We start from the raw sequence: 15,043 nt of genomic DNA, 5'->3' as shown, positions 1-15,043 counted from the left end.
TTCCAGTCTGAGATGAAATAAGAATTTTAACTTTGGATTTTATTTGACCCGCACAGCCAATTAGGTGAATTCATAACTTGATTTTTGGTTTGGATTATTATGCGAGTGTATTTACCCTCCTGTTACAAACCAATAAAACATATATGTACTCTCTCTCACACTTCCTAGGGATAATCACCTGAAAAACAATTACAACTTTGAAACTGCCAAGCTTACCTAATATTGTTTTGGCATCCATTCCTTGTTACTAAAGAATTTTATGAAACAATGAATATTTAGAAATGGAAAATTTCACACAGAAAAATAAAGCACTGGAAAATTTTCCAGAAATGTTTCCACCCCACATCTCTGATTTACCCAAAGGGACCATGTATAGATTAATAAAGGTATCTGAATAATCAAGAGCCTTATTCTGGAAAGATAACATTGACACTGGACTCTGTCTTGCTCATGCTGAAGTCAAAGGGGATCTTGCCATTGATTAGCATGTGCAGGACAGAGCCTCAATTTCAGAGCAGTTGTACAGAACGATATATGGTCTGGGGGTCATTTTAGCATTACCTGGTTAGGGGCCAGTCGTCTGTCCCATTTTGCGAAGACATTTATTTAATCCTCCTCTCCCTAGAGTTTTTGTTGTTGTGTCTGTTGCAATAATGCTTTTTTCACCCTAGGATGTTTCAGGTGATAATAAAGAATCCCAGAGGCAATAGCAGAGGATGAAGAATGAATGGAAGATGGCCAAAGTTGCCTTGATTGTCATCTTGCTTTACATCATTTCCTGGTCAACATATTCTGTTGTAGCTCTGGTAGCTTTTGCTGGGTAATTCTGAATATGTCAGCAAGAAAAAATTCAGTGAAACCAGAAGGTGTGAAACTGTAAGAGAAGCAAATGATGAAACTCAAAGTAGCTGTCATCTCTCATGCTTGAAGTTAATGGCAAATGTTCACACATTCAGGGGTGATGTGACAAATGCAGATATGCTAACTGCATTTTTTCTCTCAATTTGATTTTTTAAAACAAGAAACCTAATTATTGGCAATGCATGAAATCATGCTAACGAATTTTAAGATTCAGATTCCCTACGCAAGTGTATTTGAACATATCCATATGGTTACCTGGGGCTGAAAAGGTATACTGTGTTCCCAGTTCTTCTGTCACACTCAGTTTCATACTAGTGTAAATCCATTGGTTTAGATGGAATTACTTCTGATTTCCAACAGTAGAAGTGAAATCAAAATCAGGCTCTCTGTGTTAAGTTTCTTGATTCAAATCTTTTAGTGATGCACATAAAGGTAACTATGAGTACTGGAATTTTAAATATAAACAATATTGCACTTCTTCCACCTATTAATCTATCAGCATTTGATATTCTATGTTTCAGACTAAAGGCATAATAAGTATATACATATTGGTATTCAACCTAGTTATGTGTATGAGATCAGGCATTAGGAGTTTTAGGTTCTATCTTGCTGCTCTTTCTGATTTAATATGTGATAGTCACTAAGTCATTTAACCTTACTTTCGTCTCACCTTACCCATTTCTAAAATGAATATAACAAAGTTATCTACATTCAGGAAGGCTTAGATTATTATTGTTTGTAAAGCAAACTAAAATTCTTAAGTGAAAAACTATTGAAATGCTTCTATATATCTTAAAAGTAAGGAAGAGGTTATTACAAGCTCTAAGAAGCAGAAAGCAACTAACTGGAAGCACTCTAAAACCTTTCCATTAGAAAGGAACAAGCTGGCTGTGAGGTGTTCATTCTATCTAAGGAGGGGGTCAATCAGATAAGAATTTAAATCCTCTCCACAAAGGAAGCAGATTCTCCTCTTAATCATTTAATTTTCCATGATGATTTTAGTAAAGTCAGACTGGTGCAACCTTGTCTTCCATCACACAGGGCCTGTCTACACATGCAATTAATGTGTAGCAATAAACTCTGGTGCATATTGCACCAGAGCTTATTGCTCCCAGGCATCATGTATATTCATGCACAGCACATTCATATGACCAAAGCTCATTCATATGAGTCAGAGCAGTCCACCTAGCAGGCAGCCCAGGGGGTCAATCTGCCAGCCTGGGGCTGCTCTGACCCAGCTCAACATGCTGTGGAGGAGCTGGGTGGGGCATGGGGCTTGCTGCTAGGCACCCTCATGCCCCAGCCAGCCCTGCCAGCATCTACACATGTGGTGCTGCAGAGTAAAAAACTCTACCATAGGTTAGTACTTGTGTTTACAAATGCTACTCTATGAAGGAGTTAATTAGTTTACTCCATCCTAATAGCACTGCATATGTAGACACTGAGACTTTTATTATGGGGCTAATTAAGCAACTTGTGTAAACATCTCTTGTAGACATGCCCAGAGAAACCAAAGCGGACTGGATATTTAGGGTAGAAAATCAAGGTAGACAAAGGAAGATAGAAGATGCCTCTATGAAAGTCAAGGAGATGTCTTGAAAAACTAAGTGGTAAAACCAAGTAGCATGGGGCCAGAGGTTGGATAGATCTGTGTGATTCAAAATTGTCCTTAGGAACCACAAGTATTTGCTAGACTTCACTCTTACGCTATACCTTATAATCATAAGCTCTCAAAAATAGGACATGGCCTAATTTATGAGCCTCCAGAAGTTGACGTGAATATTTACAAATGAAGAAAGCTGGAAAGAAAAGTAATTTTGTCTTTTCCTATGCTTTTTTTTCTTATTTTGGGCTGTGCATTTTTGCTTCTTATGGAACCTACTGTGCCTTTAAAAAGATAAACAGACTAAGTCCTGAGGTTCAGAACATACCACTGTTTAACTAGATACATTGTCTCCTAATCTATGCCTTGTGGGGAAAGTGTTGGAATCTATGAGGCCAGAGAGCCTGAAAGACCAACAAAATGTGCAACAGGAAAGAGTAACTACTAATATCTCTTTGGCTGGGGAAGATTAAGTTGACATAGTACATGCTCAGTGATGATGTTGCCCTACAGCCACCATAAATGGAAGACTTATGTCATCATTTGCCTCATTAACTACACTTTTCACCAAAACATTGACAACCTCCTCCTGCCCTCCCCCAATAAATAGGTTTCTAGGAGCTTAAAATGTGAGACAATTTTTCAGCCCCAACCAGAACATTTTGCATCACCCATAACAATGTTCTCCAAATATTTCCAGGGAATTTATCCTCCAGACCAAGGCTGTCTAACTTCTGAGCAGCCAGAGGCACAAGCTGCATGGGCTAGGCATCCCCTGTGGCCTGGACTCCTTCCTCAATGCACTACACGTGCCTCCCCACTGCACTGTGAAGCTCTACATGGGTGCCCTATTCTTCCCAAAACATAGCCTTCCTGGGCCATACAGGCTACCCCACCCTGTTCCCAGGGGTAGAAGCAGGCAGCAAAAGTTGAATTGGGGAGAGGAGGGAAGATGGGGAGCACAGAGACCCCAGCAGCAGCAACAAGAGAGCATTGAGGGAGCAGTACCTGAATCAGGAGCCTGGGAGCCATGAATTCATCTTGTGGGCTGCATATGGCTCATGGGCTGCAAGTTGGATAGCCCTGCTCCAGACCAATGATATCAGGGTAGAGTTGGGAGCTCTGTCTCAAAAGAAGGATAAGGGTGAACTGGTGAGCAGGATACTATGAACTGAAAACTGCTAACAGAGAAGTCTTAGGTTAGTTTTGAGAAGGAATGTTTGTGGTCATGCATGAAGCAATCCATGAAGAAACTCCACTGATATCTTCAAGGGGCCTGTTCCCATTTGGTCAGAGACCATAAACTGTGTTTGATAAATGTAACAAAAAGTTCCACTAAAAGGGATGATTGCTTGGTGCAGTATCATGTTAGGCCACTACATAATATCATAGGAAACTTTCCATGGAAGAGAAGGGGCATTTTGTGCTGCCACAAAAATGAAAAAAGTCAGTGCATGAGGGAGGTGGGAGGAAGGGTTATAGACCTAAGCACCTGAGAGCAAGAAATAGGTTAATGAGGGCTAGATAAAACTGGAAGCATTGCACTGGGGCTAATAGTAGCTGATATAGATAATAGCTGATAATTGCTCTTTCAGCAAGGACTATGTCTGAGGAAAGGATGTTATCTTTGGGAAAAGAGGTTCTTACTAGAGATCCTAAGGGTTCAAACAGAAGTGCAGCTCCCCCACTGTAACTGAGAACATTTTGCAGGAAGCATTCTGAATTACAGTGTTACCCCAGACCAAACAGCAGTTCATTGTTGGGTCCACGGGGAAGGGGAATCTAGCTGCTAGCCTGCAGCTGGTTTCCCTTAGCAGCAGACCCTCCTGTCTCCCAACCAGTCTGTTTTTCAGAATGGGAGGAGGGAAAGGGAGAAGAGGGATCTCATTCTAGTGGTTCCCCAGGCAGCACTGGAGGGTGCGGTGGGTGTATTGGAGCCCTGCCACCTCAGTGGGAGCCTTCCCCCATCCTCCAGTAGGGGCTGAAAAAACCCCAGACAGAACTTCCTCTGCTCCCTTTCCCTCCCTCCCATTCTGAAAACAGCTTGAGGCTGGGAGACAGCACAGACACAAGTTACAGAAGCTCTGTTTTGAAACATATTCATCCGGCCCCTCATGTAATGAGGATTCACACTTTTGCCCAATCTGTCATTTAAGTGGTCTGTAACTGTGCACTTCTGTTTAGTCATGGCAATGTAGCAAAACCCCAGTTTCTTTTTTTTTTTTTTTTATTTTAAAATGCATTCCCTCCCTTTCCCCAATCATTTCTGACTTTTTCTCTCCCTCTCTTTTCTCTGTAGATAAGTATAAATAAGCTAAGAGGTAGGATAAGCTTGAAATATTTTTATTTTGGTAGCAAGTTTTTGGTTTTGGATATACACCGTTTTATATTGTATTATTATTAAGTTTGTATTGATTTTTACTGTTGTATATTGTATTATTATCATTTTCATACTGATTTTTATTGTTTCATATGGATATTGTATGGTTTAGGCCTGTGTTTGTAAGTGAACCAAAGTCATGTCAAGTTTCCATTTTATATGTCAAGTCTCCATCTTCTGTTTTCTGCCTGGGCATCCCATGTTGCAACTGTATGAGTCACGTACCCCTCCCATGTAAATCGGTTCCCCGATGAATGTGTGTGATTGGGAATGATTGAAATACAATGGTAGCAGGCCTCTATTGAATGGCCTGTAATGACTGGGCCATCACCTCGCATTGATTCACCCAGGAACCACGGACCTCACCCAGGAACAGAGACAAGACCAGCATTTGAAAGACAAAGGACCCTGCAAAACCAGCAACTCTCACCATTACAGACACCAGAAACTGCACATCCCTGCATGGAGCACACATGCTCAGTACACCGGGGGCTGACCCTTTCCTGGGCATGCCTCCTGTCACTAGGGTTACACAAGGTCTGCCCCAGTAAAAAGGGGCAGTGAAGATAGACCCAGTGGGAACGCCATTTCCATCTGGACCAGACCAGCTTCATGTCACCTATCCACCCCAGAGGCCCTGCCGGTGACCCCTCTGGACAACACCAAGCTGAAGGAGACCCCGACTGGCCATCGAGGATCAACTTCCAGCTTGGGATAGGTAGATATTACCTGCACACCTCCTCCTACAATTTGGACTCTCTCTTTCTCTCTTTGCCTCTTTCCTCCTGGACTTCAGTGGACTTCAGCCCTGGCACCAAGCCTCTCTAACCCCTGCTGCCATTTTGTGTGGGTGGGTGCAAGGGAATGAATTTGGCATTGTGTCACCATCTCCCCTGTTCAATAAAACCACTGTCATTTGCAACCCTGAGTTGGGTCATGTTTTACTGAATCCCAGTTCCTTCCTTATCTTAAATTCCAGCCTCATTCTCTCTCTCTCTCTCTCTCTCTCTCAATTCCAGCCCCCACCTCTCTCCACTAGTTTCCCGATCTCCTCTCAATTCCTACAGGCTTTTCCCTGTGACTTTCTGCTGCCTTTCTCAGCTTTCCTGCTGCCCCTGCTGCCTTTCAGTCTCTCCTGCTGCTTTTTCTGTGATTTTCTACTGTCCATCTCTCTGGTTTCAGGCTCTCCCCCCCCACCCGTGTCTCTGGTTTCAGGCTCCCCACCCCTGCAGCTTCCCAGACTTTTCTGGCTCCCCTACACCCAGAGCCCCTCTTTAACACCCACACTTTCCCTTAGTCCCACTTTCCCTCTCCAGCAGCTACCTTTTCAGCTCCCCCGTAGCTTTGGCTCCAGTCCCAGACTCTGTGCCGGCATGCTTCCCTGTTCTGCAGGCTTTGGGCATTGTCTTTTAATCAATTAAGATCAATTAACCTAAAGTTACCCCCAAGCCTCAGTTCTTCAGCCCAGGCCCCTGCAGTTTAATGGTTCTAATCCCAGTCCTGGTAACTTTAAATCCTTACACTTTGACTTTCTTACCTTAACCTTTTCCCAGGTATCCCAAGTACACCAAGCATATACATACATACACATCACAACACCCAACTTAGGAACTCACCTGTGTGTATGTGTAGGTGGGTGGTATGTGTGTGAATTAGTGAATACACACACACACATATATATATATATATATATAATTGTGCGTGTGGTATATGAATTAGTAATCCACGTATGTGTATGGGATGTGCGGGTGTTGGTAACTAGTAACTGATTCTCTCTAAATTTGGTGTGTGTAGCATGTATGGGCTTAAACTGGTGATAGGTGTGCATGAACCTAGACTAATTATTTTGAACGTTTGTGTATCTGAGCTGCTAGTGTAAGTGTGTATGCCTAGTAGGGGTGTATGCACCTAGTGAGTGTATGTGTGCTTAATTGATTTTTATGTGTGCATGTGCAATTGTACACCACACAGTCCTGTTTAACAGCGCAATATTGAGATCCTGAGCATTGGCCTGACCCCTCAGGGCAACAGCAATAAGCCACTTTCTATGGCCAGATCAGGCAAAAACTATCATTTCTGTTTGTGCCCTAAGGGGCAATTTAGAATTCCTCCTGCTACTCAGAAAAGGGAGTTCCTAGTCAATAAAAAAAAACCTGATGGTAGCTTGGTTGATGGAAGTGGGCTCCATGATTTTAGAGCTATAAGCCTGGGCTGAACTTGTGTTCAGAGAGATAAAATGAATCTGAGAGAGATAAAACCAACCCTTACAAGCACAGAATGGAACCTTTCCCACTGGTAGATTAATCCTACCTCCTTACTGTACTTTCCTCTCTTGGGTGGCAGCCATGTAGTACAGTCCCTGAACATGTACCAAACTGTGTGCAACAGTGCATAGATTATGCAGAATAAGTTACTAAAAAATTAATTTGTATTACTCTATATATTCCCATGTCCTGACACCCTACATGAACTCCATACCAGCTGTGATTGCCAAAGCTTCTGCCATTCACAATCCCATCATTATGCCGTTACTCATCCTAAATTCAGGTAAGTTGGCTCTTTTCAGATAGAATTAATATATCAAGAAAACCAGATGCTAACTATTTCCCTGATAAAACTTTCATGGATTCATTGAAATGCTTTTGCTTGCTAGTGCATGAACTCTGCTTCACCTGCTCATATTACCACTGCAAAAGTGCATAAAACCAAAAAGAAAAGAAAAAAAGAGAAAGAAATCCTGTTCTGAATGTCTTATAAATGTCAGTGCAGTTTGTACTCAGAACAAATTACTGTGCAGATGGGAGCTAGAGACATTTATGGGGCGGGGGGATGAACTGTATTCATTGATCATAGATAAAAGGTAGAGACCTTTCCCAGCTAAAACCAAGTTTTATGGTGTTTTGCTTTGAAATATGTCCTTGGAAGATGAACACATTTGTCAATCTTCCAAAGAGTACAGTTTCTTAAATTAATCAGGCCAGTGAGAACTGTAGTTTGGTAAATGAGTCAATTTCTTTCCTGTGTTTAGGGTCTACCCTTCACTCTTCAGGCTTTCACAGGTCAGGTGCCAAGTGACTATTTCTTATTAGCTGGAGCATCCAGGGTCAATCCTAGGGCAAGTGAGAGGAAGGCCACACAATATTGCTTCACCTCTCCTGAAAAGCTTTTTGGGTTGCGGGGTAGCAGCTAATGCAGAAAAGGGATCCCAGGCATCACATAGGAGGAATGGTTTACTGTACAATGTATTACAGTACTATGCAAATAGATACCCAGGAGGAAACCAGCTGCTTATGAAGAGATTAAAATAATTCATTACATAGTACTTCTGTAAGGTGCTGTTTAAATGTCCAGAAGTTTAATTTTTGTCCCAATTTTAAACTTTGAGCAGATAAAACATTTTAATAGCTACTTTCAGTGGAAAAATTACATTTTAATGTTCTTATCTGCCAAGCAATGTCAATACTAAACCCAGACTCAGCAGAACACTATAAATCAATCATATTTCATTTTTTAAAAACAGTTTTACAGGACAATTGTGCACAAGAGAGCTGAAATCTGGAAAACATTGTCCCTTATACCCAGTAATTTTTAATATCTGCAGTATGTGTCTGAACTTCTCAATAAATACACTATTTATGGTGAGCAGATTTTTATACTGGCAGTTTTATTTAGACAGAGTGAACTGATTGGTTCTATTTCTTATTTACTAGAATGGCCATTGCAAAATACATTCCATGCCTTGGATCCATCCTGAGAGTGTCTTGAAAAGTCTCCAAGTCTTACAGCAGCTGTCCTTCCACCAGATGAGCCACTGTTGCCAGTCACGTGTTCTGATATAAATGGGTTGCAGAAAGGGAAAAAAAAAACATCTGTCCTCTCTCTCAGACAGTGAATCAGTAAGGAAAGTCCATGAGAGGTGTGTGGTTTTAAGTGCAGAGTAATTAATTTTCCTGTAGAATCATAGGATAAGAAGGGGCTCAAGGTTCATCTAGTCCAGCCACAGATGTAACATTTGTTGTTCCTAGATGTCCGTCTAGGTTGATTTATCTAGCTTCTTGAAAGCCTACAATGAACAAGATTCCATGACTTCCCTTGTTCCCTACCATATTTACAATTAAGATTTTTTCCCCCTGAGATTTTAACTGAAAACTGACTTGCTGTAGCTTAAACCCATTGTCTCTAGTTTTTCCCTCTATAATAAGGAGGAACAATTGTACTTTTTCTTCCTTATATAAGATATTTGAAGATTGTTGTCATTTCCCCCTTTCTTTTTCTCCAAGTAACATACATAGCTCTTTCAACCTTGTACAGCTTACGGTCCAGCCCCTTTATCATTGTTCACATTTGTCTCTGGATCTTGTCCAGATTTTTTTACAACCTCTATAAAATTTAGTGTCCCAAACTGGGCACAGTACTCCACCTGAGGTCTATGCTGAGTAGAATGGTACTGTCAGTTCCCACATCTTGCATACCATTCAACCCAAAACTGCATTTCCTTTTCTTACAACATCATTACATTATTACTGACTCATGTTGAACATATGATCTTTTACATCCCCAGGATCCTTCTTAGCAAAGCTATAGTGAGCTAGTTATTGCTGTTCTGTATTAGATCATTTGGTTTTTCTTTCCTCAGTGTATTCCCTTACATCTGCCTTTGTTGAATTTCATTTTGTTGTTTAAGCCCAGGGCTGCCCAACTGGCAAGCCAAAAGCCACATGCAGCTCTTAAGGAGTTAACTTGTGGCCCCCTGAAATGGTCTGGGTACTACTCCTCCCACCATTTCAGTGTTGCTGCCACTATTTCCAGGCTCCTGCACTCTCTTCCTGCTTGCACAGTCTCTCCCCAACCCTGGGGGTAGGCCTGGATAACATTGTTCATTGGGCCTAAAGAATCTGCAGGTGGCAGCAGGGGGACCCAGGAATCCCAGCACGATACAGTGGAACACAGGGAGGGAGGGAAGTCCACCATGGAGTGTTGCAGGGGGGCACATGGCACAGCATGCAGGACACAGATGCTGGCACTGTGTAGGATAGGGGGGATGTGACAGCCAGAACCAAAGGGGTCAATGAGCAAATTATAACAAATAATGTCTGCTTCTTGGAAGCATCTGACAATTGGCATGACAGTTAATACTAGCTAAGGCAAAGCTTGCAAGATTGTAACCCGCAAAATGTACCCTGTCTGTCACAAGTATAACCGCAATGTTAAAATTAACTGTCTGTACCAATCATAAAACTAGACCAGGCCCCAAGAAGCAGAACCAGAAAACAGAACTGCAAACTTTAGCTGACCTAACGGTTCTTGCTTAAAGGTCAGTCAAAATGACAAACCTGACCACAAGGTATAATTAACACACTCTCAAAAAATTCCAAAAAGGAAGTAAGCAAGTGGGTTGAATTTAGGCAGAGTAAATGCTAATCTCAGACCCCAAAGTGATGTGGTGTGATTTGCTTATTGGGTAAACCCAAGTTTAGGCAGTAGCCTATTATGATAATTTCTAACACCTTTTAATCCCATAGGGTAACAGCTGCAGAGTAAGATTGTGAGTGGCTCTGAAGCCAACAGATTAGCATAGGGCAAGATATAAAAGAATACACACGTCAGGTGACCAGTAGGAAGGATGGAACAGAACAGTCATTGCTGTTCCAAGCCCGGACTCCAGACTCCCAGTGTAAGCAAGGACCAGATCTTGACTAAGGGATCTTCCCTGGTGCTCCCGATGACAGCATCAATCGGGGACGCCTGACTTCGCTGGATCAACTTGGTGTGTACTTGGCACTGAGGGACTATCGATAAATTGCCAGCCAAGTGGGAACTCTTTGTCAATTTGTCTGTCTGTTGTTACTATCACTGCCAACTCTTAACTCTTATTGTTGTATTATCTGTTTATTAATTTAACCTTTCTGTTAACTGTTATATGTGTAAATCATATTTTGCTGCTAAAACATATTTTTGCTGCTATTTTGCTGCTATAAGTAAAATTTATCTTTACTGTTACAAGTGAAACTTGTCTTTGCTCACTCCCAACTGCACCTCCTCAATCCCGAACCAAACAGCCCAGTGGCTGATACATTTGCAGTGCTCAGTCAGCCCACAACCAAATTGATACACTCACAGTGCCCAGTTGGCCTGTGACAGGGGGACCCTTGCCATGTAGCATGGTTAGGGTGGAATGGCATGGCTTGCAGTGCACAGGGCCACCACATTGCTGAGGAGCGTCTGCTACATGGCAAGCAGCACACATAGCACATAGCCCAGGGGGCATGCTACTCCTGTCCTCTTAGAAGTGGGGCAGCCCTGATCTAAGTTCATGTCTCTAATTTATCCTTTAAATGTATGCTATTCTACAATAAACTGGCAACCCTTTCCAATTGTGTCCCATCTACAAATATGATAAATATATTCCATTCCCACATTCAAGCAATTAATATCAAGCAACATTGGCCCCAGACCAAATTCCTTCAAAAAATACAGCATTACGGTACTGGGTACACAGCATCTCATAGGAGGCATTTGTTGCCCTGTGGGGTCAGGCCAATGCTCAGGATCTCAATATTGCACTGTTAGACAGGAAGCATGATGTATAATTGTGTGTGCACGCACATGCACACAAACACATAAATTAGGCGCACACACACACTCTAGGTGCATATAGCCCCATCGGGCATGCACACACACATACAACCAGCTCAGGCACGTAGATATCCCAAATTACCAGCCTAGACACATGCACACCTATCACCAAATCAAGCACCTATACACTATACACGCCAAAAGTTAGACAAAAATCAATAGACAATACCCACAGACTCAGTACACATACATTTCCCAAGAGCTCCCAAGAGCTGCTCTAATTAAAATGCCCGCACCCTGAGAACATGTATAGGCACCCCAGGTTACTAAATAATGCTTGAGGGAAGGAAAGACTGTAAAAACAGAGATAATGTGGTAGAAAAAGCTTTATCTTCAAATTTAGACAAATCAACAAATCCTTCATAGAACCATTTTTCTAGAAGCTCCCAACAGTTCTCTTTTGCTGAACTAGGTACTGCCAAATGTTGCTTCTGTAGAATAAAAGGAAGCAGGGCAGCTCTTTGGAGGCAGGGTCTTCATCTTGGTCATTAACGGCTTGTTAATATTCAATTTGCAAAAGTTTTTAACCAATTTGTAACCAAAAAAGTTTGAAGCCCAATTTTTAACTCTTAAAATTCAAACTCAACACCGTCCCCTGTGAATGCTGAGCCTGGTGCCACTCAAAGGGGACAGGAACAGACTTGGCACTTCACTGGAGTGTCCTCATCCCCTGCAAACAGTGCTGCCTGGTCTGCACCAGCCAAGCAGTGAGCCCAGTACCACTCACAGGGGATGGGGCTGTGCCATCTGGGTGTCAAGCCTGGTCCTATCTGCTGTGAGTGGCACTGCCAAGTACTGAGCCTGGCTGTGCCTGGTGAGTGCCAAGCCCAGTTCTGAGCTCAGCACTCAGCAGTACCACTCTCAGTTGATGGGGTCAGGCTCGGCGCTCAGCTAGAATGGCCCAGGCAGTGCCACTTGCAGGGGATGGGGGCACGGGAGCCGAGCACCAACCCCAGACCCATCCCTGTTCCCTGTAAGCAGCGCCAGGCTTGGTGCTCAGCTGGCACGCCCCCATCCTCTGGGCCACACCAGCTGAGCGTCAAGCCCAGCACTGCTCACAGCAGACAGGGCTAGGCTCGGCACTCAGCTGGCATGGCCCCATACCCTGCGAGCAGTGCCAGACTCAGTGCTTGGCTGGCGCAGCCCAGACAGCACTACTCACAGTGGATAGGGCCACACCAGCCAAGCCCAGACCCATCCTCTGCAAGTGGCCATGTGGCACATGTCCACCTCCCAGGTGCCCAGCCCACAGTGAGGGCATGCACAGACCGTTACAAGTCAACCCCTTCTTTCTGATCCAAACAGTTAAGTAAACTTATATACCAGATCTACAAAATTCCTAACTTTAATAAAAAAAATGGAGTTGATTTATATACTGCATCAACCTATACCATGAAATACAATACTTCTGATTTCAGTCCACTGTATGGCAAAGATACTATTCAACTTAATGCTTTGAAAAAGTTTTAAAAAAATTTGGGCTGTGACATAGCGCCCTTTCAATGGTGTACATATATTTACTGAATTTTTGAAAAAAAAATACTGCTTTAAGAAAATGTATATACATGGGTTTTTTTCTACTATCTTTTTTCCAGAAAGAGAGAAACCTAAAGCCCAGATACTGCAATCAGATTTTCCCAGGCATATTCCTGCAATTATGCAGATTGAATCTTAGCTAACAAAGGAAAGGATAGTGATACTGATAAAAAGATGTTATCAGTTCATATAACAGGCGGAAGCACCAGAATGTTTTCTTAGCTAACTTCTACCAGCTATCATGAATACCAGATCTTACTTGGAAAAACAGAAGGTTGAAAGTATTCGGACAAAAATAGGATTTTTAGGGGCTTCTTGTCTCCCTTACTTACTTGAGTTGAACACTGCATACCTTGACTGTATTAAGAGTTCTAGCCAAATAGCAAGTGGCATCATCAATTTAGCAAAAAATTTGAAGTTATTACACACAATGGTCTATATATATTTAGGTAAACTGGCAAAAGCCAGACAATTTTGTTTTGCTCTTGAACCTCTTTCTTTGACTGTTTGATATTTCTTTAGCACAGGAATAGCAATGAAAATACTAGCGTTCTAAACATGGACATGCAACCTCTCCCCCCGCCCCAAACTAGAACAAATTCCACCATGTATTTTGTGCCAAGACTGCTCAATCAAATTATAACTGGTTCTAATTATCACTCTCGGGAGCTGATAAAATTATCAGCCTACAGCTAAATTGTACTCCAGATAAAAAAATATTAATGGTCCACCCAAGTCTAGTGTCACAGTGGGCTTCTGTGGTTAAATTACACCACTTTAGGAAGCCACCAGCACACAAGGCCATGGTTTAGACAGCATCACATCTGACTACCTGTGGCATCTTACCCCAAATGAGGAGGTACGTACCATTTACAGCTGGGTCAGCTGGGGATAGCCTTTAGAATGAGTTCAGAGCAAGGCTTGAATTTGCACCTCTCCACCCCCAAGCTCTTCCAGTTGTGCTCAAAGGAGAAAATAATTTTTTTATGATTTTGAAAGATCTCAAGGAAAACTATTTCCAACCAGATTTTGCAATGCAAGTTAATCAGATTTTGAATCAAGTTAATTCAACAGCATTGCAGCAGGGACCTGGCTGAGCCCCGCACCTACTGGAGTGACAACTACCGGAGTGCTCTGCAGCCAGCGGACTCCCACTCAACCCTGAAGAGCAGTGAGTCCGTGAGCTGACAGTGTGCTCCTTCGCACCCCCACTCCCTGAGTGGGATAGGGAGCCAGTGGGCAGCACACTCTCCATGGGCCCATTTGCTGACCTGGAGTGAGAGCCAGAAGCCAGGCTCCATATGTTCCCAGCCCAAGAAGGGGACAGGCAGCCAGCACAGCTGATGCTGCCTAGGGTCCAGAAGCTGCAATTGCAGGAGCTAATGGGTCCCTTTGGAGCTCTCAGCACCCAGTGGCAAAGCAAGACAAATGGGGGCAGGCAGGGGTCTGGGTTGGCCCAGGCCAACCCAGAACTTCCTGCATAAGGCAGGATGAGCCTCAGAAGGGGGAGGACACCAGTGTAGGCACTGGCCATGTCACATCCTTCCACCAACAGAACCAAGGCTCTCCCCACAGAACCCTGACCATCAGGCAGCCACTGGAGGACAGGTACCTTTAGGGACTCCACAGGAGTTCATAATACCCATGGTGGCAGGCTACCTTAAGGGCTTGGATCAAAACAGGCCAGCCTGCTTGGATTGGGCTAACAATGGGGCAAAACTTGAAGAGCCCCGACTGGCTGAAGAAAGGCAGTCATGTTATGCTGCTGGGGCAAGGCAAGGCCTGAAGCAGACGTGGACACTATTATTTAAGTTATATTGGTTTATTTATTTTCTTACATGGCCTGGACCTCGTTGATCACAGACCTTTAACAAAAGCCTCAGGCTCAGCTAACTTACACTGACCCGAGGCCACTTGGTTTTCTTCCTTCATGAACCTTTCTACCTAGAACATGAAGCCAGGCACCTAGGAAGACCAGGCACCTACTCTGATCACCAACAGAACACCCAAATGGAAAGGGATGGAGT

At 43.1% G+C, this 15,043-nt stretch overlaps 1 protein-coding gene and 1 long non-coding RNA gene across 2 annotated transcripts in view; one reads left to right on the top strand and one right to left on the bottom strand.

Moving 5' to 3' along the window:
• OPN4 (opsin 4) overlaps positions 1-8,609 on the top strand; it is a 28,973-nt gene extending 20,364 nt beyond the window's left edge. The window contains 4 exon segments of the mRNA XM_014519966.1: positions 682-820; positions 7,285-7,361; positions 7,364-7,391; positions 8,555-8,609. Of these exon segments, the coding sequence (XP_014375452.1) occupies positions 682-820; positions 7,285-7,361; positions 7,364-7,391; positions 8,555-8,609 (299 nt within the window).
• Positions 570-15,043, bottom strand: part of LOC112550289 — a 32,039-nt gene continuing 17,565 nt past the window's right edge. The window contains exons 2-3 of the long non-coding RNA XR_003094039.1: positions 3,473-3,586; positions 570-874 (exon numbers count right to left, since the gene is read on the bottom strand). This is a non-coding gene — a long non-coding RNA (uncharacterized LOC112550289). The remainder of the gene's footprint in view (positions 875-3,472; positions 3,587-15,043) is intronic.

The sequence above is a fragment of the Alligator sinensis genome, unplaced genomic scaffold (genome assembly GCF_000455745.1).
Source record: "Alligator sinensis unplaced genomic scaffold, ASM45574v1 scaffold94_1, whole genome shotgun sequence".
In the NCBI taxonomy this organism is placed as follows: Eukaryota; Metazoa; Chordata; order Crocodylia; family Alligatoridae; genus Alligator; species Alligator sinensis.
The sequence above is the reverse complement of the archived record's forward strand: the minus strand, read 5'-3'. Positions and strand labels throughout refer to the sequence as shown.